Below are 23,851 nucleotides of genomic sequence, written 5' to 3'. Positions count from 1 at the left end.
AATTATACTATGTTATTATATAATTATAATATTATCATGTAATCTGGTGTTGAGTGACAAGGAGAAGTCTAAAACAGAAAACAAACCCTTCGTAAGAAAATCCATCGAAAAATCATCAAAAAAACAAGCAAACATAAGTGATTGGACAATTGTTGACGACTGTCGAAAACGTTCATCCAGTGTATACGTTGGCTGTGACAACCGAACAAACACGATATATCAATCGTTAAAAGTATCGACCTATATAGAGGCGTGACGGAAGAACCGAATTCCTCGACCATAGATAAGACTGAGCAAAAGAGACGTACGTTTCTCCAGCCCTCACCCCCTCCCCCATAAAATTGTTTTCAAATGTTTTTTCATAAATATTTAGAATGAAATTTCATTGAATTTGTATGATGAAAATCAGAATTTATACGGATTTATTTTCAAAGGAAAACAGTATGAGGGAGTGTGGAAACGTTTCTACAGCTCTCCCATGAAAAACTAATTGTTTTCAACATTTTTTTGCGCGAATATTTAGTGCGAAATTTTTGGAAAATCCCTCACTCATGATAATAAAACCATAAAAGCTCAAAAAGAGTAAAATATTTCAAAAATTTAAAAAGTGTTCTTGTATAATATTATACATAATACCTTATAATACCCCCCCTTCCACTGGATCCGCCACCGTGATTTGAACCACCTTATATATACACATAATCAGAAAATACTTAAAACTATAATAAAAAAGTTTCTAGTGATTGCTGTTACAAAAAAAACCATTTCGTACAAATACTGATAAAATATTTAATGACTTTATAGGCTATTACTTGCTAAATTTAAAGAATCGTATTAAAAAATAAAAAACGATCGATTATCGTACATAATATTAGAAACAATAGTAATAACTAATAACAAAGTACGACTGTGCAAGTGCTCGAATTGTTTGTAAGAGAAGAAGCTTTTCTAATTTTCCATTATGTAGAGTATTATATTAAATTGTATTCTTTACAAAATAATTTTGAACGCTTTCAACAGCTAGGATACACATATTTATATATTATATTAAATACATCGATTAGACGATATTAATATTCGATTAATTGAATCCCGATTAACAATCGGTTTATTGACAACAATCGAAATAATCGAACAGCACTACCTATAGTACCTACATCAAGACGGGAACATTTCGGTTTATAAGGTAAGAACCGTTCATCTGGTCTTCATTGCCTACTTTAGTTGTGCAGTCAACTTATAAACTATATGATATACGGTTGTTCTTTTGAAAATTTGTGCGTAAATTAATAATTGTATATTTTTTTTTTTCATCATGGCAATGATTATATATTTTTTGTTGTCCGTAATTTTGCTCGGAGCTTACTTAACCGAACAACGAGAAAAAACAAATTTTTTATCACGCGAATATATTCATAAAATAAACAGTGTCGCTAAGACATGGACGGTAAGTATTATCATAATATTTGTAATTAATAATCATAATTAATTGTGCATAATATATACAATACGTTAACATCTAAAATAATTATTAATTATACTAATTTTCGGTATACGGCACTGCAGACTCTAGATTTCAGAGTTACAGAACGTACATATATTGTATGGAATCGTACGACAGCGTTGCAGAATATAAAAAAATAATTTTTTAATATTTTCAATTGTACGCCAATATTATATTTTTATTTTTGTTAAGTCAGAGTATATATTACAATAGATACAGTATAGTAACATTTGATTAATTGTATGTGCTAGGTATACGGCGGTATACCTAATAATACAAGTAAACAGAATTTTTAATTAGTTGATGTTTTTTATTTAAAATAACAAGCTCGTGATTAATTAGAATAAAATATTTTATGTTTATACATAGATATATATACTAATATAAATATAAATGTTCTAAATAATTAATTTAATTTAATATCAAAAATATCGACAGTAAATAACATGACGGTCTTATAATATAATATGTACTTATATATTGTGATGTTTTGCGAATAGTTATAGCTATAGTTATAAATTTATAATAGACCATAAGTTTATAACCTATGATAACCAACTGTAATAACATCAAGTGGATTGTAAACTTACAACATATCGTCAAAAAAGTTGAAAATTCAGTACAAAGTTCTCCGTATGCTTGTAAATTATTGAATTTATATTTGTTAAAGTACTCTCTAATTTTAACGAAAATTAATTATTAATTCAAAATAACGATTTTTCCTTTGACACTTTCGGTTATTATTATTATTAGTTATTAATTTTAATATATTGAAATACAAAAAATATTAATCGCGAATTCAAAACTTTTCACCATTACGTATAACTATTAACTATGTTATTAAAATAATATAATATAATATAATATAAATATAATTGAATTAATTAAATGCATTTTTAATAACAACAATATAAAGAGTAAACTGAAAAAGTTCTAAAATTTATTTTATAAGGTTAAAAATGTTAAATACATGTGTAGAAAAACTATTGCACTACCAACAATTATTAATTACTTTATTAAAATAACGTTGGCTGAAATTTGAGTGAAACATTTTTGAAATATAGGTACTTACTATACCTATATAAGCGGAATTTATTTTTCTTTAAATTTTTTAATTGTTTACTTAAATATAGTAAATTTTTTGGTAATTTTTTGTTTTATAGTCTTTTTTGGGTGTATACACTGTACTTATGCTATAAAGTGCACAAATATTAATTTTAAATGATTTCAAAACATTTATATATTGATATTTGATGTACCTATATAATACATTTGGATGACTTGAGTAAAAAGATGAGTTGAATTTAAAATGAAATGCTTCTCATGTGTTCGCTGTACCATTGATTATAATATAGACTTAGAGTATATATAAATATATAATATAAATAATTTATATATATATATATATACACTATATGTATTTAATGGTTGTACACAAGACGAACATTGTACCCACATACTTGGAGGAAATATTTCAGATACATAATTTTCTAATATATAGTCAGTAAATTCTAAACATTTTGCCGGAATGCCGGCAGTACAGAACAATTTCTAAGAATAAACCGATTTCTTATTTATTTTATGCTCATTTTCCAATCCAAAATGTTGTATTTTTTGCCACCTACAACATTTATTTGTTTTAAAATTGAACCGTTAATATTAACTTTCAAAAAAAAGGTCGTCGTTCAAATCCACACATTTTTATACACTAATTCCACACAGTTATTCTAAAATCAACCGTTTGATACTACACACACTGTTATATTGTAGATTGTAGATATCAATAATGCATTAACGTACAAATGTATCTAAAAATATATTATTATATTGTACACCAGTTATCATATTTAATCAAAATTATAGTTCATAAGAATATTTGAAAATATTAGGGTGTACATTTATTCTAATCTAAGTATTAGTCTACCTGTTGAAAAATATATACTTTTTGGGGGGACGAAGGAAGTATGCAGCCCACGGGATTGGTAAATTTGGTCCCGAAAAAAAAGGTAGTAGGTAAGTTGAGTCCCGGAAGAAAAATTTATAAATTTAAATATATGTGGTTTTTATAATACCAGGTTCTAAATAAATAATATATGGTATAAATAATCAAAAAAATGTTAATACACATTTTTCACTAGCCATTATTTTCATTTCAAAAATGTTTAAAAAAACTACGGCCAGTGCCCAGTGTAATAAAATCCACGATAAGAATAGCTGTCTACACACACACACACACTAACATGATGCGTAGAATTAATAGGTCTGGCCGGTGTACCAGTACTACTATATGCAACATGACGTATTATTGTAACTGAATTATTTAAAAGTAAATTGTATAAATATTAAATAATAAATATAAAAATTTTAATATTTTAGACGTAGTTGCGCCGATGGCTTATAGCCGGGACCCAACTAACCAATTACCTTTTTATACCCGGGACTCAACTTACCGCTTTCAAAATGAACAAAAATTAACGCGGACTCAATTTACTTAGCAGCCCATGTGTAATGCCTTGATTCAATGCCTGTTTTCCTCTGCTAAAATTTAACGGAATTACGCCAATGACCTTGAATAATATGACCAAAAGGCAATTCATAAAATATTGATCGACCTTTTTGAATTCATACGGAAAGTAGCATTTATATGTGTCTGAATTGTAATTGCAAATCATATATCTTCCTTTTATCTGTAAAGTAAAAAGTGATCTATTTTTGTGTTTATTTTTCACTTTGAATAATATGGGATTGATACAAAAATTAACTAAAATAATATTTTTGAATTATAATTATAATCGGCCTTTAGGCTTTAATATTTTAATGATACACAATTCACATTATATTACCTTGCAGCTTGCAATAATTATTATATACCTTTATCTCCAACGTAAATACATAATATTATTATATTAGTTGACAAATTAATTAACCTATGTTTTTCAACCATAAGCAATAAACATCTTTACTACTGTGACATTAAGCATATTGCGAATACTTAAATTATTGAATTCGATATCTCATTATTTGTATTTTGTCAGTTACGACTATCAGGTGCACTTTTTTGTATATCTACAAACAAATGAATAATTTCCACACATTAATTTTTTTATGAACTATTATAAATTAAGAAATAATAAAATATCTAAAATAATTAAAAAAAAAACTATATAAAATTGAGTGATTGGATATTGATAATAAATTGTTGTCTAATATTTGTACTCCGTGACTAAACTTGCTACATCGTAAAAACGGCACATATAGATCGTTTAGTGAGTCGACCTAAAATGTAGTTTGTTTAAGCAAGTGTTTATTCAACCAAAAATATACTGATTAATAAAATAAGTATAAATAGGTTTATAGATAAATTAATTTAAATATTGTATAGGGTATAGCGTAGTACACATTATTAATAAAAAAATAAAATAAAACCACATACAGTTTACACCATAATTATTAATAATTATTAATAATGAACATTACCTTAAAAAAATATTGGTATAGCAATATTGTAATATAATATGATGTACAATAAACATAAATAAATATAATTATACACAATTTAATTAATAGTACCTAACTAATTGTCCTCATTAATAGGTAAGTACATAAAACATTGGTTTTTTGAAAAATAGGTATTTCATTTTTTATAATAATTCAATAATCAAAATTCAAAATTCAAAATGTTATGTTAAAAAAAAAGATTATAGCCATCAGTTACCAATTTTCTGAGTTTTCACTTGCCTTGGAATTTCATTTTCAGAAAATCTCTGCCCTCTGGAGTTAGAGAACTAGCTAAACCATAATATCTCATTACAGGCTGGTGAAAATTTTGATCCGAATACGCCAAAAGAAGTAATTTTTAACTTGTTTGGTTCTAAAGGAGTTAGAACTAATGGTAAATCAATTCTTGGTCCTGAAAAAACCTATGATCCCATGTACCCCAGGTGGTACTTCAGAACGCCCAAGAAATTTGACGCGAGAAAATACTGGCGCCACTGCAAAACGATAGGCACAGTCCGCGATCAAGGAAACTGTGGTTCTTGTTGGGTAAATATACCGCGCGATAATTTGCTGAAAACACCGTATACCTGTAAAAATTAAAGCAAGTGCATTTTAAATAAAATAGTCCTACTAACCATCGATCCTCGACAGGCTTTTGGCACCACCGGGGCATTTTCGGACAGACTGTGTATAGCGTCAAAAGGAAAATACAATCAACTCGTGTCCACCGAAGAGCTAACGTTCTGCTGTCGCAATTGCGGTTACGGATGCAATGGAGGCCTCCCGATCCGAGCTTGGTTATATTTCAGAAGTCACGGCTTGGTGTCCGGCGGCGACTACAATTCAGCCGAAGTAATTTATATAATCGATTAAAGTATATTATAGATAATATAGAACGTTCGGTATTTTTTTTTTATACTTATCGCATTGTATAGGGATGTCAACCGTACCAAGTTGCACCTTGTCATCACCATACAAAAATAGAAGGCTCGTGTGACAGCCTTCCAAGAGAAAAGAATCATAAATGCATCAAAAAGTGTTACGGCAACAAAACGATCGATTATAACAGTGATCACGTGAAGAGTAAGTCTACAGCGTAGCTAATAATAATGATAGTTTTCTGATGCGATTGACATTTACGAGTATTGTGACGTTCTTTATTATTCGTATAATATTATACATTATAACTGAATATTACAGCTAAAGACGCGTATTACCTTTCATTCGGCGCTATTCAAAATGACGTACTAACTTACGGGCCAGTCGAAGCATCGTTCTTGGTATACGACGATTTTTTGCACTACAAAAGTGGTTAGTTTATAAACACAGACATTCATGTATTTTATAATATTAATATTATACGATTTAATGAATTTTACGACATTTATCTGTCATCTGCCAACAGGTGTTTACTCAAAAACTGAGAACGCGACATTATTATCAGGCCATTCTGTTAAGTTAATTGGCTGGGGAGTCGAAGATGGTGTAGACTATTGGTTAATGGTGAACTCATGGGGCCATGAGTGGGGACAGAATGGGCTTTTCAAAATACGAAGGGGCACAAATGAATGCGGAATCGACAATTCAACTACCGGAGGTGTACCTTATGCCTAACATGCTATATTATACTAATGTTTTTTTTATTGTTTAAACCAACTTATTTTAATCATTCAACTAGATACTTACAAGCTAATAATTCGGCTGTACTTGAAATAAATATTTATTCGTCCTTTATTACCTAGGTACTCGTTATTGTTAATTTTACAAACAATGTTATTTTAATATTTTAGCAGTGCCAAACAATCACAGTTAATCATGCACCTATTAATACATAAATAAATTAAATAATGCATATTATAATCGGTGTTGCACATAATGATCATTTACCTATTTTACTTTTACTCTATGCAGAAAAATACACAACCACTTGTGCTCGCCGACTGTTGTATTAACTATTATGTTTAACTACTTTATAACGGACAGTTTCCAATTCGTTTAAAGCAGAACTTAGAATATTTCCATAAAAAAAAAAGGGAAATAATTAAAAAAAATATCATGCATACCGTGCCCTAACACGTTATAAAAGATCTGTCAATATATTAATTATTAAGTGCCCATGCCTACTAAAAAGAATAGAAATCAATATAAAATAAGGCTTTTCTATTAAAATAGGTGTATATGACTGTACGACATAATATTTATGAAAATCGTCAAGTAGTTAATACACAACTTTGACAATGTCCATGAATTAGTGTAAATATTAGGCGATTCAAATATTCATCCAATTACAATTTTATATAGCTCAGAAACTGTAAATTGCAAGTAATCAATCTATATAGTATATACCAATGTACAATATAAAATAGTTATGTTTATTTTTGTAATTTTTTTTTTTCCATTGACAATAACTTGTCTTATTTTTGAGCATCAGTAATCGAGTTGAGTTGTAGTGTCAAAATGGACAAATAAAAATGATATTATATTTTTAAAACCGAATTTAATAGAATATAATGGAAGCACTTGAGAACTTTAATATATTTATTTTAAAACAAGGTTTTCTCAAAAATACTTAAATAATTAAACATATAAAATTAATAAAAAACCTGTATTTTTTGTAAAACATAATTTGTAAAAGATACCTATCTTAATTTCATATAGCTTTAAATATATGACTCAGTAAAGTTGGTATGCAAATATATGAACTTATGAGCACTGGAGCATTTGGTTAACAATAATATAAAATAATTTATGAATAACATTTGAAAAATTAATTCAATGTTTTATTCGTACAATTAAAAATAATATGAATTCATATAATATAAGTTTTATGTTGCACGGTATAAATTGTAAAAAATACATTCATTTTTAAATTAAAATTATGATAAAGTGACTGGTACTCAATTTTTTTTATATTGGTACATAAAACAATTTAAATAATAAACCATTCAGAATATAAATTATATAAGTATTTTAACAATTTGGTAACTACAATGGCGTATAAATCTAAAAAAAATATAACTATTAAAAAATAACCAATTAAAACAAAATAAAGAAAGGAATAATATTAAATAGTAAACATTCTAATCTTAGGTATAACATAAAACACTAAATAAAAGCACCACAGAAATAGTTTAATAGTCTATACTCTATACTCTAATTTTTCTAGTACCCATCAGTTTCAAAACCAAAACAAAGATTACAAAAGTATTATAAGTACAATAAAAGAATTTTCCTAACCTATCAGTTATAAAATTGTACCATAATCTAGTTGTGAAAATCAAAATATTTTTAATTAAAAATAAGACAATTAATTATTGCTCAGGAATCATTAGGCGGGAAGATGAAAATTTATAAGGGAGAAAACCTTTTTTACACAAATCATCTGATTCTTCAGATTCGTCCTCGGAGTCAAATTCATTCAAATGTTCAGAGCGATCCAAAAAATCTGCAAATAAATATAAATTAAAAATACTAAATAATGAATAATAACAAAATTATTTTAAAATTATTAATTATTTACCATTTGATTCATTTTTATACACTTCAGATCCATATATATGCCGCCATGACATTGAAAACACAAAAAATACAAAAAGGAGATTTGATCCAATTCCTAGACAAGCAGACGTTATCGGCCAGTGAAACATAAGGTAACGTAAACCGCCCAAGTTAGCAATAATATTTAACTTGACAGAATAAATTTGAATATCATGATTTAACATCTCAAAGTAAATGTCTGTAACTGGATGTAACTAATAGATAAAATATATCATATATTATAATAAAATATTAATACAAAACTATGCCCAACAAAATGTAGGTATATAAATACTTGGTCTTCTTCAAAATCTGTATACATTTCTAACTGGATTAATTGTTTTTCCGAGGATAATCCTGTCAGGTAAAATGGTATCATGAACAATGTATGAATAATACGATACAGTTTGCTTTTGTACCTTAATCTACTGGATCGACAGGAAGACGATATAAGATAACCATATTTGTCACCCAAACGGACACAAAGCATAAACATTCCTAAAATAAAATTAAGCCAACATTTAATAATTGTATAGTGACAAGGGGAAGAATATGAAAGAGTATTTACAAAACTGAAGTTTTTACAAACAACTCACCGATATCTTCATTAACTGGCGATTCTGGTAGCTCAACAAAAACAGTCATTTTGTATTTTTGACCAATCATTAACATTTGATGGTTTTTGGTTAACTGCACATGTGCTGATGGATAATCACATAAACCTTTGTTGCTATAACATGATCTGTAATCAAAACGTTACAAAAATTATTTCAAATCTAAATCTTATACAAATGTAATTACATTTTTAACTATTGTACATACATGTTAATAATTTATAATATATTATACAATAATTTTATATTGTATTTTATAATACAATATCTATTATACATGTTTTTATTTAGAATTTTGTATAATCTACTTCAAAAATATTCAAGTATTATAAGCATACCTACTTAATTCTAAAGATTGTGTTTGATATTTAATAACAGTGGTTTTCTATTGTGTTCCAAGACAAAACTTTTGATGTTAAAAGTTTTATATTTAATATTTCATATAAACACAGCAGTCACATATTGGTAATATTCTTTAATTGATACATTTCTTTTTAAATTATTAATTTTCACTTATGTTACCTACAATTAGACATCGAGCAGATCCATTTATATTGTATTACCAATTATAATACCAATTTAAAGCCTCAAGTATAAGTTATAATGAATATACAAATATAATTGTTATTACTATAGAAATTAAAATAATTATTATGCGTTTTAAATTAATTTGTTTACTATCATTAGTAACATAAAAACGTTTGATATAATTATTATTAACTATTATCATTAAAAGTCCATAGTGACTTGACTCTCACAAGTTACAAATCAATACAACTTTATTTTATTCAGATTTTGGATATCTATTTGATAGTTTAAACTGACCAGCCTTTATTCGTAAACGGGTCACAGTTGTTCGATAACGGTGAATAATTGATATTATAGACATTAAATTTTGTGTCGCCGGGGAATTTATTCCTATCCCTACACCGTGTTTGGATGATTTTGTCACTTTGAGCACCATGTTTTATTTTCTACTCGAGCGATTTCGATTCACATCAACGTCGAAAAGTATACAGAGCCAATAAAGAGTATGCAAATCACACAATCGGAGAGGACAGACTACATTTTTTATAAGTTGGATACTCACTTGAATTGCATGTGAACCGGGCGGCTGAACATTAGAGACGGCATGTACGCATAATAGAAAGCTATATACAAAAATATAGACACCCAGACGATGGTAACAATAATCATCGAGAACAATCCACCTTTATACGACGTGTCTAGCAAACAGTTAACAATGTCTGAGGCCATATCGACGGTTTTGTCGACCTTCTCGTCGACGATTCTCTTTAATCCAAACATTTTCATCGTTTCCGATGCGTCTGTAATCTATAACACCGTACCTTTCGGTTATGACTTATAATCGGAATACGTGAAAAAAAAAAAAAACCAGCAACAAGTTGTACGCAGTCTAGCGCGCGTTCACACCACGCGCACTATATAATTATAATATATTGTAATAATATGGTTATTTATTGTTATGTTTTGGAGTCTACATGATTTATCGTGGCTGGTTGGCGTTAAACGATTTCGGGTAATAAATAATAACGACGATCGACGATAAAGAATACTATTCGTCGAACATTTCGAGTTCGAACTAAAATATTATGAAAAGTGACAGGTTTGAAAAAAACAAAATTGATAACGGTTCGGCGGCAGCAGCGTCGGAGATAACGACTTCCGCGCTAGTGTGTGTGCGTTAACGCGCGATAGACGGCGCGATAATTAAGGTTAAACGGTACAGATCAAAACGTTAAACGATAGCAATGAGACAACACAACACAGTTAAATGTTAATGAATATATTATTATTTTAATCTGCGTAAAGGAAGTCCGCACTTTGCACCGCATAACAATCATCGTTTACGATAAGACGTGAAATACCATCGTCGAATAATTAATTATATAATATATATATAATATCGCCGCAGGTACGTCCAGCCAATACTATTTTAGGCGTTCAACGTCAAGTAGGTACCGAGTGTTTGAATTGGAAAAAATTCAAAATTCAAATAGTACTATAAATAGTGTTATCGAAAATATTATCGTTTTTAATTTAAACACCTGTAGCCCGCGCGTAATACTGGTCTGTGTTCTGTAGGTACATAACAATAATAAATTATTAAAATATTATTTTTTAAACAAATATTTGTTTATACTCAATTGGGTATGCTGCAGTTATTTCGGTATCATACAAAATTGTCATACGATAAATGTATTATAATAATTACATCAATTACATATTGATTAAATATACTTATATTTAATGTATATATAATCAATGTCAATTATTTTATTGTTTTAATTTGACCGTTTCTCGCTAATGAACCTACTACAAAGTGTTAATATATGTATATATTAAACCGCGAATAAGCACTGTATTGCAATTAATTTAATGAGAAGTTAAAAGGTTTACTCGAAAAAATTATATATATATTGTATAAAGATAAGTATAATAAAATTAGATGTATGGCGATAAATCATCTGAAAACTGAAAGCGTAAGTAATAGCTTAATGATGAAACTTTTTACGTAGATATTTATAGATCGTTATTTAAATTGTATTTAACATTTAAACTTTTTTCGAACGATATAAACAACAATTTTAAGATATCAGGGTCATCGATTGAAATCTTCAGTTTAACTATGTAAAAGTTGTTATTGAAGAAGGAATAAAAATTGAATATGTAAATAATTAAGAAATTTGTGACGATTGAGCGGTGACAATTTGGCGAAAGAATAAAACTTTTCAGTACAGTATATAACCTAGATATTTTACATAGATACTAAGCGAACAATGAATGTATTGATTTTATGACGTGTCTGCCATCACTTTTTGGAGGTAGAAAAATACTTCAATTTTCAACTTTGGGAGTAGTTTACAAATACCGAATAGCATATTAGATTTTTTAGTTGATACTTGATATTATGAGGGGTCAAAAATAAAAAAATGTTAGTATACTTTTCAATAAATTCGGGGAAAACAAAAAGAAAAAAAAGTGGGCAAGTGGGTATCGCTCTGCTGTATAGTAGAGATGGAGAGTAGGTCACTGGTCGTGTGGATGTGTTAAATTTGAATGCAATGACGGGTATCATTGTATACGAAAAACGATTCTGAACGGAGATGATTTGTCAGTCAATGATAATTAGTTGGATATATTATATTATTATTACTTATATTTAAATATTGTAATATATCGTTATTTTACGCGATTTCGTAAAAAATTAAATTTCATATGCTCATAAAATGTTTTCTATATTGACGCTGGAATTTTTTTTTACAATTACTTAAAGGAAAACTTATTGATAACCTTGTATTGGATTTTTGAACCTTAAGTATAAATCACAATAATTTTATGAATTTTCAACTTCAAAATTCCTTGCAAATTTTCGCGATTTTGATATATTTCGTAAATATTTGAACTTTAATTGTTTATAAATAAAAATTGTGACCAAAGATTTTTGATTTTTTTTTTACTACGATAAGTTCAACTTAAACCTTGTATTAAATTTTAAAGATTTTTTGGATAGCCAAATTTTTTTTATCGGCATTTTAAGAAAAAAAACTTTAAAAAGTCGAAAATGTCAATTGTCTATAAGTAGCATAAAAAAATTCTAAATATTTTGAAAATTTAATCGTAAATAGATAATCATAATATTAACATTTGGTGAAAATTTCAAGTATTTACAATGATTCGTTTTTGAGTTACAGCAAAATCAAAAATTTGATTTTGTCAAAAAGTGGTTATGCGTAAAAATTCCCGTTTTTCCGTAATTTTTTCAGGGTTTTTCCCGACGCTTTTGAAAACTATTGGAAATCCCCTAAAGTACCAACTAGATGAATTTTCCTTTTCAAAGAGGGGCTGAAGTCAAAAATCAAAGCATTATTACTACTCCAAAAAGTGATGACAGACACAAAAAAAAAAAAAAACACACATCATTGTAAAATCAATACATTCATTACTCCGTTCAGAATCTAAAATTAAGAAAGAGTAGGAATTTTTACGCATAATTAGTGTTGACCAAATGGATTTATGCGTGTAACTCAAAAACAAATAATCGTAGATACTTGAAGTTTTCACGTAATATTTAAATCCGCATTTCATATATATATAATAAATGTATTATAATATATGTATAAAAATACGTTTAATATTTGTATTCTTTTGGACATTTCTACAGATATTTAAAACTTTTTTTTTATAAATATCAGCAAAAAAGTTGTTACTACGTCAAAAGTAAAAAAATTATAAAACGTTACTCATAAGTTATCGATTTATTAATTAAAAAGTAGTGAAATATATAGGCATAATATTTTTTTATAAATGTTGGAATTTATAAAATCTCGATAAAACTTTTTATTTTTATACCATAGATTTGAAAATTGAATACAAGTGCTTATAAGTTGTTCTACCTAAAATAAAATAAAAATTACTAGAAAGTCATTTTTCTTTTTTATGAGCATTTGAAATTAAAAATTTTTTATTAGATATTCACAAGTAAAATGGTAATTTCTCTCAGACAATATTTGATATATTGTTGTAGTTCAAAAATAAATAAACGTATAGATATTTGAAATGTCCACCACTTGTTTTTGCGATAATTTTTTTTATGTATAATACAATTTTCAATAATTATTAATTCTTTTATAGCTATTTATGTACATTCTCAATTCTCAAATTCTCAAATTTTTCTTTTTTGAATTCGATTAACATTTTACACTGGGTCAAAATGCTTGAAAATATAATACAAAGTTCCTCATAAGTTGTTCTTATACAAATATGTATATAAATATTTAAAATACATAGCTATGCACAATTTATTTTTATAAACTTTTGAAACTCATATTTTTATAAATTTCGTTAAAATCACGAAAATTTGCTGCCGTTGAAAATGTTTTAATTGTACAACTATTATATTTAAGGCTTGAAAGTTTAGTATAAAGTTCCTCATGCATTAAATTAATTTTATATTATTCAATATTGCAGCCAAAAAATTCAAATAATATTTAACCATGGTTTTTTCTATTGAAATTTTAATTTAACTAATTTATTGAGAATATAAAAAAAATAAAAGTTTATTTTAAGTTAATGTACAGACAAATTAGTAAAGTTAATGCAACTCGTTAATGTCCAGCCTTGCATATTATATAAGAACTAAGAGTTAATTATTAAAAGAAAGGGTAACGGGAAGGAAGCAATGATATCCATTATCCAATGATATAATTTTCAACTTGCGAACAAAAGTTAATAATTATTTAGGTTAATACAATATTATTGCACTATCGTTTCTTTAAACGTCAATCTGGGTTATCTGGTAATATTATATTCATAAAAGATTTTAAATTAATGTGTTAGTGTAAGATTATAATTTTCTGTGGAAATTCATATAAATTTGTACTAATTATTTTTTTGTATACGTTACTTTGATCTCTATTGAAATTCAGATGAAATTCAGAAATAGTGTATTCAAGATTCAATACTTTGACAGTAAAATATTTAGTATTTACTGCAATACGTCACGTCATAATCTCATAATATTATTCTATATAACATTATAAATTATAATTTATTAATTTATAATTATTATTTTATTTATATATCATATAAAACTGTATGATGTACAAAACAAAATATATTTTAATCTGTGTGTTCACTAGTGTTTACTGTTTATGTATTGGGAAAAATTAACTTGTCGTGAGATTATGTATATATAAAATGAATGAATTAATTAAAAACTGCGTATCATGAAAAACAATTCAACTTGTCAAGTTAGAATTTTCTTTAAAATAAAAGGTAACTCGTTATGTAAAACACCTTAACTTTAACATTGTAACTCATTAATGCCCTACCTTGTTAAAATTTAATCATCCCCGCATGTTTTTGTCGTACATCATAATGCATTAATGCGTATAGTTGAGTACGTTTTGTTGCTTACAGTATTGTGGCTGTAGACTATAAGGCGTAACCATAAACCGTCGCTATATTTCAATATTTATGTGTTCGAGGAGCGGTAGTCCTCTGGAAACATTAAGGAGTTTTCTTAGTGGCCCTTTAAAAAATAGAATGATAAAATTATATTATACTGATGTGTTAATAATTGTTGATTGTGGTGTTTGTCAAGTTGCAGAACTAAATATTTATCAAGGAGTTCGTACAAGTGGTTCATTATGTTAATAAATAATGTTATATTATTTAAATAGTTAAATCAATAGTACTCTAGCATTTGTTATAAATAGTTCACCTATTATAATTATTAGAGGGTGTATTTAATGCACTTAAAGCTTTCAATTATGCCGAATAAAATATCGAGCCCAAAGATATATGCAGAATGTACTATATATTAATAAGATATTAATGTATTATGCATAATAACTAATAGAAATTAGAAATATTAATATTTTTCTTGTCAAAATCCATTGTGTTGAATATTAATAAAAAGTTTTTTTTTTAAATTTATATCGATACAAAAAAAGGTATTGTTCCTTATTATATTATCCCCTAGAATATCAGTATAGAATAAAAAGACCATTCAGGCAGTCAATTAAGTTTATACTCGGTATAGTGGAGGTCTCTATTGCACGTGTTAAGTTTTATATTATAATTTAATAAGTTTAATAAATGTCATGTCGTAAATACACGTGAAATAAATTCACCAATTTTTAAATTTAAATACATGTGAACAAAAAACACGACGAAATAATTAAAAAATAAATTGCAAGACTAAAGACATCATATATCTTAAAATTTAATAAGCATTTAATATATTGAGCACATGCAAAATGTATACATAATAATATAATATTACTGTCAAAACTGATATCGATTAATTCATTAATTCGTGTAGTCAAATTTAGAATTTATTACCATAGTCGGAAAAAGCAAGAAAAAAAGATATGTTTTATCCGGCTTTTAGTATAAAGACTATATCTATACATTTTTTAAAATTTTTTAGTTATAATAGTATAACCAATTTAAAAGAAACCTTGTTTTAAATTTTATTTTTTTAGCTATAAAAATTACACATTTTATAAATTTTTAGTTACAAAATGATTTTGCAAATTTTTACAATTTTGAAAAAAAAAATGTAATTTAAAACGTGTAAAAAAATGATCCGGATTATACCATTTATACCTATAATAATATGTATTTAAGATATTTTTTGATTTGTAAATAAACAACATAATATGATGAGGAACCTTGTATTTTTAAAAATTTGACTGAGTGAATTTTTTATTTTTGATATTTATAGAAAAAGAACCAAAATAAAAATTGAAAATATTAATATAATTAATTTAATGTTTTTTGAAAGCATTGGATTTATTATGTTATTTATATTTAATTATTATAATAGTATAGATTTATACCATATTATTATATTTATATTATTAATTATTGAGTCTATTATTTTTTGTTTAAATATGTAATTTCAACAAATTTGAACTTCAAGTGTCTATAAGAAATAATTGTGCATATCTCAATACTTTTTATAGTCACTGATTTTGGGTAGAAAATATAAATATAAAATATTTATCTACTTTATATTATTAAGTAGGTACAACTAAAAATCAATGAATAATAAATACATTATACACTTAAGATTGTCATGGGTATAAAGATAATGCATAATATGTTGATACAATTCTAATGAAAATAGTCAGTAGTTTAGATTATGGTAGCCACGGCTTATCGATAAATAATAAATAATTAACAATATTTTGAAAAAAATGTAGCTTGTGATTTTAATACATTTTGTTGTGTCTTTCAATTTACCCTTTTTTATCGTAATCAGAATTATTTAAATTATATTAATTTAAAAATTTCTCAAAAGGTTTTCGTCAAAAGTATTGAAACGACAATCGTGTTTGGAAACAAATAGGTATTGTGATTCGTTATAATCTGTAAATCTTATCAGGTACCTATAATTAACATCGCGGACCCTGACGGTCTCGCAGTTAACGAGTTGTGTCCCAGTGATAAAAGAGGGATACACGAATTGAGTCCCAACTGTTTTATAAAGTTTAACACAAGTTGTGTGCTGATAAATTCAAATCAATATTTTTCACAAGAATAAAATATTTTGTTTTGTTAATTGAAATAAAAAAGTTTTTATAAATTTAAATCGAGAAGTTTGTCCATAAATACTTACATATATGATATATTTTATAAGATATTTACTGAATAAAATTCTGTTTATTATTATTATCATCCTTGCTTGGAGATATCAAATATGGTATACATGGAATTACAACGTTACGACGAGTATATGATAGTTAAGGTTTTAAAATTTCATAAAATTTATTTTCTTGAAATATTTCATTTGAATGAAAATATAAAAAATGTATTATATCTATAAGTTTATAGTGTCAACTTGCAAATGTTAAAAAATTGGTTTATTATATGATATGTAATAATAATAATAGCCATTAAGGATCCAATTAATAAATGATAAAGACTAAGGCTTGGAAATTGTATTTTCATGTTTTTTTGGACTATTAGATATATTGCTTAGTAAGCTAGAAATCTTTTCCCAGACACTACGAAAAAAATATTAAAAATTTATAGTGAATATTATATTTTTGCATATTTATTATCAATATGCTTTGTGTGTAATCAATATATTATTTCTAATCATCTATCACCGAACACGTTTAAAAGAAGAAAAAGTATTTTTCAAAATTTCAAGAAGAGTACAATTTTCAATTTGGAAATATTTAAAATTTAAAATCCTTATTATAAAGGATGATCAAAATAAATGCATAAAATTTATTGTGGGACGGAAAAACAAATTTTAACATCGATTTTATAATATATTACCTATCATTATTAAGCAGAGAAACTAGATGAACCATTTTATAACTTCGTTTTAAGCATAACATAATATAGATAAAATGTATTAGATTTGATTATAAGATCTTTAAATTTATGAGAACGTTTCAGCTAATATTCCAATAGAATTATCTGCATATTGAATATCGAAATTATTGTCCACCCAATTGGTTCTATTTATAATATTATGTATAAGTCTTTAAGTAACTGAGTATATTGATTTTTAAACTGAATGAATAATTTTAATCTTGTTATCAATGTTATCATAGTAATAATTTGTCAATTTAATCAAATTGGATTTGGATATGTTATTCAATAAATTCTTAATGAAACAATTATGTTAGCAAAATAAATCTTAGGTTTCCATTGTTTCCAGTCTAGATGAAAATAATTGAATAGTATAAAGGGTTCTCTCAAGTATTAAAAAAAAATAGTAAAAATAGTAGAAGAGCTTCGTTCAGCTATTCATCCTCTCCAATTCAAATACTATATTTTCGTTTTAAATTTCTATATTCTTCCTCTTCCCGTTTGATTCTCACTCACAATAACGAATGAGCGTACGAAATAGTGTGGTACCATTGGGGGGAGTGAGAGGGGGCCTAATACTAAGAAATTAAACCGCTATTTCACCTATTTAGCTGGGTTCAAACACGGACACGCGCCTATGTTGTTATTATAGTGTGATCTGCGATTTCATTTTTCGGGCGCGCGCGTGACTTCAACAAAACCGATTTTTACAGAATATGCGATGTATAATAAAATAATTGCTTTATAATATGATAATATGTTACGTTACATTTTTGAGATAAACAAATAAATACCCTTTGCCGATCATCGCCAGTATCGCTGACTGCACTGCAAGTTCGAGGCACGATTTCGTCTTCGTTTCTCGCACCGTCGAAACTCACAACACATCAGCCAAAGAATCTAATAATCATACGAAATAATAATATTGCCATCTACGAGCGTATAAAATATTAAATAATATTCTACAGCGTGAAGTCTCTTTGTCATCGACCATCGTCGTCATCTCCGTCACCGTCTCCTGCTCCACAGAAGTCATTTTACGTCGTCTGCGACATTCGACATTTCCTGTACGGTTCAGGTCTTACTGTAAACTTTATTTTTATTGCTTTTCCGCATCCGTTTGCATCGCTTACGATAATATACCCCAGTGGTCAACCGGTCGAGGTCGAGTTTCTCTGTCACATCATCCGCAAACCGTCGTCGCGATAATATTGCAAAAAATATCCCCAAGGAAGCGCCTTTGTGGGTGGGAGACTGAGCCAACTGTTACGGTGGTCGCAGCACTCTCAGGCGTACGCGTTGACGCGCATGCGTGCGTGCGTGTTCACCGTCGTGTGGGGTAGTCATCGGGGACGCGCTCAGTAAACCACCACCGGCCAACGGGCGGCAAACGCGCAGAATTTCAATGAACACCGCGAACTGGGAAGTGGACGGGGTCGGTACCGTCGCCGTCGTGCTGGCTTCACTGCTGTTTGTGCTGCTCCTCGTGCTGGCAGCCGTGTCAGCGTGTCGTCGGCGGGCCACCGGGTTGAGCGGCCCGGCGGCTTACCCGATCATCGGAGCTCTGCACGCCATGGACGGGCACCGGGACAGGCCGTTCCGACGGTTCGCCGAGCTGGCCCGCCAGTACGGGCCCGTCTACGCCATGACCATGGGATCGGTGCCGTGCGTGATCGTCAACGATTATCCGTCCATCAAGGAAGTGCTCATCACCAACGGTTCCAAGTTCGGTGGCCGGCCCGACTTTCTCCGGTACAACGTGCTGTTCGCCGGCGACCGAAACAACTGTGAGTATATTATAATATAACTGTTTTTGAATTCAAATCGATATTGTTGTTGAAATACCATATTAATAAGGTTTGGATATAAATGCCCTTTCAAAAAATGCCTAATATTACCTGATATTAAGTTCAACATGAAAATAATTTATATTACGTAGTACTATGTAATACTTTAGTCTTTAAGTACTTATACAAGTCAATTTTTTCAGCCATAATACGAGAAGTAAGTCATAAATGTACTATAAAATTAAAAAAATGCATAAAAAAAGTCAAAAATTGTCCTAAAAAGTACAGAATCAGCAAAATGCAAAAGTATACAAACAAATTTTGCGATCAGAACACGGAGTATCTAGTACTTGAAATACATGTGTAGTATGGAAAGGATCTTGTAAGACACAAATGCAAATACATTGGAATCTGAGCTTTAGATATTAAATAACAATCAGGAATTAGACAAAAATAAGAAAAAAAGGAAAGATTAATTAGTTATAACTTATAAGTAAATACCAAAATGAAAATCGAAGAAAAAAATAATTTAAAAGAAAGATAAAAAAAATACTGTACCTTATATGTTTCTGATTGTGTACGATTGTCATTAGGTGCATATTAAATTAATAAGTCATTTTTTATTTTTATATTTTATAATATTTTGTTTATATTGTTAATTTTTCCTTATATAACTTGAACAATAGTGTTATTTATGTACCATTTAAATTATTCACTAATACACCATGTTATATTTATTTTTAGATTACAATTTTTTTCATTTGTTATATTTTATTTTTTTACATATTTTGTAGATGAGCTGATGCCTATGAATAAATAAATAGTAACTTATAATGTTTATATATATAGACGACAATACATCTCTTCAATAATGTTGTAAGTTATAAAAATAATTTGTAAGCTTAGTTCCTTTCGCGGTTTTGTAGGTATAATAATATATTGTAATGTTTTCAGGTCACTCGTAGTTTTTCGGAATTTCGAGAGGGGGGAGGAATCTAGATTCGATAAACCTGTATCTAACGCCACTATTTATTATAATTATATATGTATATTGTATATATATATTTACGCTTACTGATTTAATTGTTAATCAAATTACCAATTAAACGTCAAAATAAAGATTTACTATCTTATTATTTTGTATACAAAAAATTGAATACTTACTACTTATTAAAGGATTTATTTGAGTTCAAACAATGTTCATTTTAGACTAAATAGTTAACTTTATTGAAAATAATTTTATAAGTTATTGGACTTTTCTTCTTGAGTATTTTGTTTTAGGCGTTTTAGCACTAAACATCAATATATCGATTTTAAATACTAAATATTATAATATTGTACATGAACTTCAGCCGCTTGTTTTTTACTTGATGATTTATTTATTTAATCGTATAGTATTCTATAGTATTTAATAGTAATATTATATATAATAACGCTATAAGTAGCGTAATATTTGATAATTATGTTTATATTTATACTTATAAAGAGATAAGAATTATTGTAAATATTTTTTATTTTGATAAATAAGTTATTCTACATTTTAATAAAACGACAATTATCAATTATCAATTGTTATTTTTACTAAAGAGATTAAAGACTACCTGCTATTGCTTTATTTTATATTTGTATTGCTTTCTTTACATAATATTGTAACAAAATTCAACATTAATTACACTATAAATCAATTTTTAATAAAAGTTACCGTAAATTTGATACGGTACGTAAATTATCTGATAAGTTAGCAAATATTTTTTACGTAAAATCCGTATCACAATTTTGGAAAATCTGATTAATCACGACATATATTTTTTGTCTTTTCTTTAGCGTTGGCATTGTGCGATTGGTCATGGCTTCAAGAGACCAGACGGAAGATTGCTCGAACATACTGTTCACCCAAAGTATGTTCGTCCAACTATGGTCTGCTAGACTCTATAGCGTCTGATGAGTTAGAAGTGTTTTTAAGATCGTTGGCTGCTATCACCGTTCACGGTTCTGAGCGTGTGGTGCAGGTGAAACAGCCTTTACTGATGGCCTGTGCAAACATGTTCACACGGTTCATGTGTTCGACACAGTTTGATTACGGTGACCAAGAGTTCCAGACCATGGTCCGAACGTTTGACGAGATATTTTGGGACATCAACCAAGGTTACGCGATGGACTTCTTACCGTGGTTAAAGCCATTTTACGTGGGCCACATTCGAAAGCTGTCTACATGGTCGGTGTACATTAGACGTTTCATGATGGATGCGATCGTATCAAAGAGGAGCAGCTACACAAAGGCTATGTCAGCTACAATGGATAACGGCTGCCGAGGTAATGATGACGAGCACGATGACGAGGAAGAACCCACAGACTTTACGGATGCTCTGCTCATAAACTTGCGCAAGGAGCCCAGGCTCAAAATGGACCACGTGTTATTTGAACTGGAAGACTTTATCGGTGGTCATTCAGCCGTCGGCAACATGGTCATGCTCACCCTGTCCATGGTGGCCACAAGGCCACACGTGGCCCAGGCAATTCGGGACGAGGCCGAACAAGTCACTGGTGGTCAACGTTTGGTACGTCTCTATGATAAACCGGACATGCCATACACCGAGGCCACTATGTTCGAGACTCTACGTGTCATTTCATCACCCATTGTGCCTCACGTGGCTACCGAGGACACTACTATCAGAGGTGAGGAAAACAATAGTCTAGATAATTCGAATTTTAATGAAGAGACTAAAATCTTGGTTTACTTGAAAATTCCTTACGATGTCGTGAGGGTTTCTACAACAAGTCTGTACCTAACCTAACCGATTATACTTAATTTTAATGGGTGGTAAACCCAAATCAGACAGTATTAGATAAAAGTAGTAAATTTAGAGATTATATATACAGTAAACTACAATCGATAATAAATAATACAGTTTTTAAATTTTTACCACCAATGTAGCAAATCATTGACAAAATATGTTTCGATCTTCATGATGGTTGCAATGATTAAATTAATAATTTATCAAACATAACAATTTTTAACATGCCACATTGGCAATAGGGAAAAATATTTAAAACCAATCGCGATGCAAAACTAATTGCGGGGGACAGGCAGGCGGTGCGTAGCCAGGAATTTCAAGGGGGGGGGTGTTATTCAAAATTAATTGACAAAATTATACACATACAATTAATAAATTTACGTATACATTTTTGTACAAACGCATTATAAGTGAATAGATAATTGTTTATGAGAAAAAATGTAAATATTATTATTATTAATAAAAAAAAATGTAAATCTATGAGTTTACCTGTTTACCATGGCTGATGGGGGAGGTGTGTTACTACACCTTAACACCACTCTGGTAACGCGCCTGTCCGCAGGGTTGGTTAAATAATATTTACACATTGATAAATTATATATTTTGTTTTAATAAAATATGTATTTATATTTTGGTTGCTTTTGTATAGGATTCAAAATATCAAAAGGCACGTGTGTAATCATTAACAACTATGAAATCAACACCAGTCCGGTGTACTGGGATAATCCTAGCGTATTCGACCCCAATCGTTTCATACATCACAAATCCGGGGCAAAGTCATGCATCCGAAAACCGGAATACTTTCTGCCGTTCAGCACCGGCAAAAGGACGTGCATTGGACAGCAACTGGTTTCTGGATTCGGGCTCGTACTGCTCGCGGGCATACTACAGAGATACGAAGTAAAGGCCACTACTGAATTAGCGATACCCGAGGCGCGGCTGGCTCTTCCACCCGACACGTATCCGTTGATATTGACACCGCTCGACGGATCTCTATAGAATCGGATGTTGTATGTGTGGTATATATCATCGACATTAGGTTAAAACGGCATTCATTATCACTATTCATTGAATTAGTAAGTTTTTGTTAATATCCAAGTACATATTTATAGATACTGATTTAAAAAACTGTTTGATTTTAATTTATTCGTATATGCAAGGAATTGAAAATATATTAAGCACGTTGATGTAGGATTCAGTAGCGTATTGAATATTGATAGGTAATAGGTATATATTTTTTAAATAAACTGAAGAATA

General features: G+C 28.7%; 3 protein-coding genes across 3 annotated transcripts; 2 read left to right on the top strand and 1 right to left on the bottom strand.

Moving 5' to 3' along the window:
- Positions 1-3,468: 3,468 nt before the first annotated feature.
- LOC132925035 (cathepsin B-like cysteine proteinase 6) lies at positions 3,469-6,616 on the top strand. Its single transcript, XM_060989466.1, has 6 exons — positions 3,469-3,486; positions 5,318-5,548; positions 5,654-5,854; positions 5,938-6,085; positions 6,203-6,313; positions 6,408-6,616. Exons 1-6 carry the CDS (start codon positions 3,469-3,471, stop codon positions 6,614-6,616), a joined length of 918 nt encoding a protein of 305 aa, XP_060845449.1.
- Positions 6,617-7,588: 972 nt separating this feature from the next.
- On the bottom strand, positions 7,589-10,777 carry LOC132927320 (seipin). Its single transcript, XM_060991833.1, has 5 exons — positions 10,244-10,777; positions 9,136-9,281; positions 8,835-9,037; positions 8,523-8,754; positions 7,589-8,447 (listed from the first exon to the last, which is right to left on the bottom strand). Exons 1-5 carry the CDS (start codon positions 10,465-10,467, stop codon positions 8,314-8,316), a joined length of 939 nt encoding a protein of 312 aa, XP_060847816.1. The 5' UTR covers positions 10,468-10,777; the 3' UTR covers positions 7,589-8,313.
- An 8,021-nt stretch (positions 10,778-18,798) lies between these two features.
- Positions 18,799-23,851, top strand: LOC132926336 (cytochrome P450 307a1-like). The gene is made up of 3 exons (XM_060990684.1): positions 18,799-19,799; positions 21,624-22,475; positions 23,244-23,851. The coding sequence occupies exons 1-3, from the start codon at positions 19,418-19,420 to the stop codon at positions 23,591-23,593; spliced, it is 1,584 nt and encodes a 527-aa protein (XP_060846667.1). The 5' UTR covers positions 18,799-19,417; the 3' UTR covers positions 23,594-23,851.

This window comes from Rhopalosiphum padi, chromosome 3 (assembly GCF_020882245.1).
Source record: "Rhopalosiphum padi isolate XX-2018 chromosome 3, ASM2088224v1, whole genome shotgun sequence".
Classification (NCBI taxonomy): Eukaryota; Metazoa; Arthropoda; class Insecta; order Hemiptera; family Aphididae; genus Rhopalosiphum; species Rhopalosiphum padi.
Note: the sequence above shows the minus strand (reverse complement) of the source record. Positions and strands in the feature narration are given on the sequence as shown.

Bases quoted from the DNA above. Each gene is read 5' to 3' on its own strand.
- LOC132925035 (XM_060989466.1), top strand. The intron at 5,855-5,937 runs GTAATTTATATA...CGCATTGTATAG, and splicing joins GCGACTACAATTCAGCCGAA to GGATGTCAACCGTACCAAGT. The intron at 6,314-6,407 runs GTTAGTTTATAA...ATCTGCCAACAG, and splicing joins TTTTTTGCACTACAAAAGTG to GTGTTTACTCAAAAACTGAG.
- LOC132926336 (XM_060990684.1), top strand. From the start codon at position 19,418: ATGAACACCGCGAACTGGGAAGTGGACGGGGTCGGTACCGTCGCCGTC. The intron at 19,800-21,623 runs GTGAGTATATTA...TCTTTTCTTTAG, and splicing joins CGCCGGCGACCGAAACAACT to CGTTGGCATTGTGCGATTGG. The intron at 22,476-23,243 runs GTGAGGAAAACA...GCTTTTGTATAG, and splicing joins CGAGGACACTACTATCAGAG to GATTCAAAATATCAAAAGGC.
- LOC132927320 (XM_060991833.1), bottom strand. From the start codon at position 10,467: ATGAAAATGTTTGGATTAAAGAGAATCGTCGACGAGAAGGTCGACAAA. The intron at 9,282-10,243 runs GTGAGTATCCAA...TTTTGATTACAG, and splicing joins CCGGTTCACATGCAATTCAA to ATCATGTTATAGCAACAAAG. The intron at 8,755-8,834 runs GTATTTATATAC...TTTATCTATTAG, and splicing joins CAGATTTTGAAGAAGACCAA to TTACATCCAGTTACAGACAT.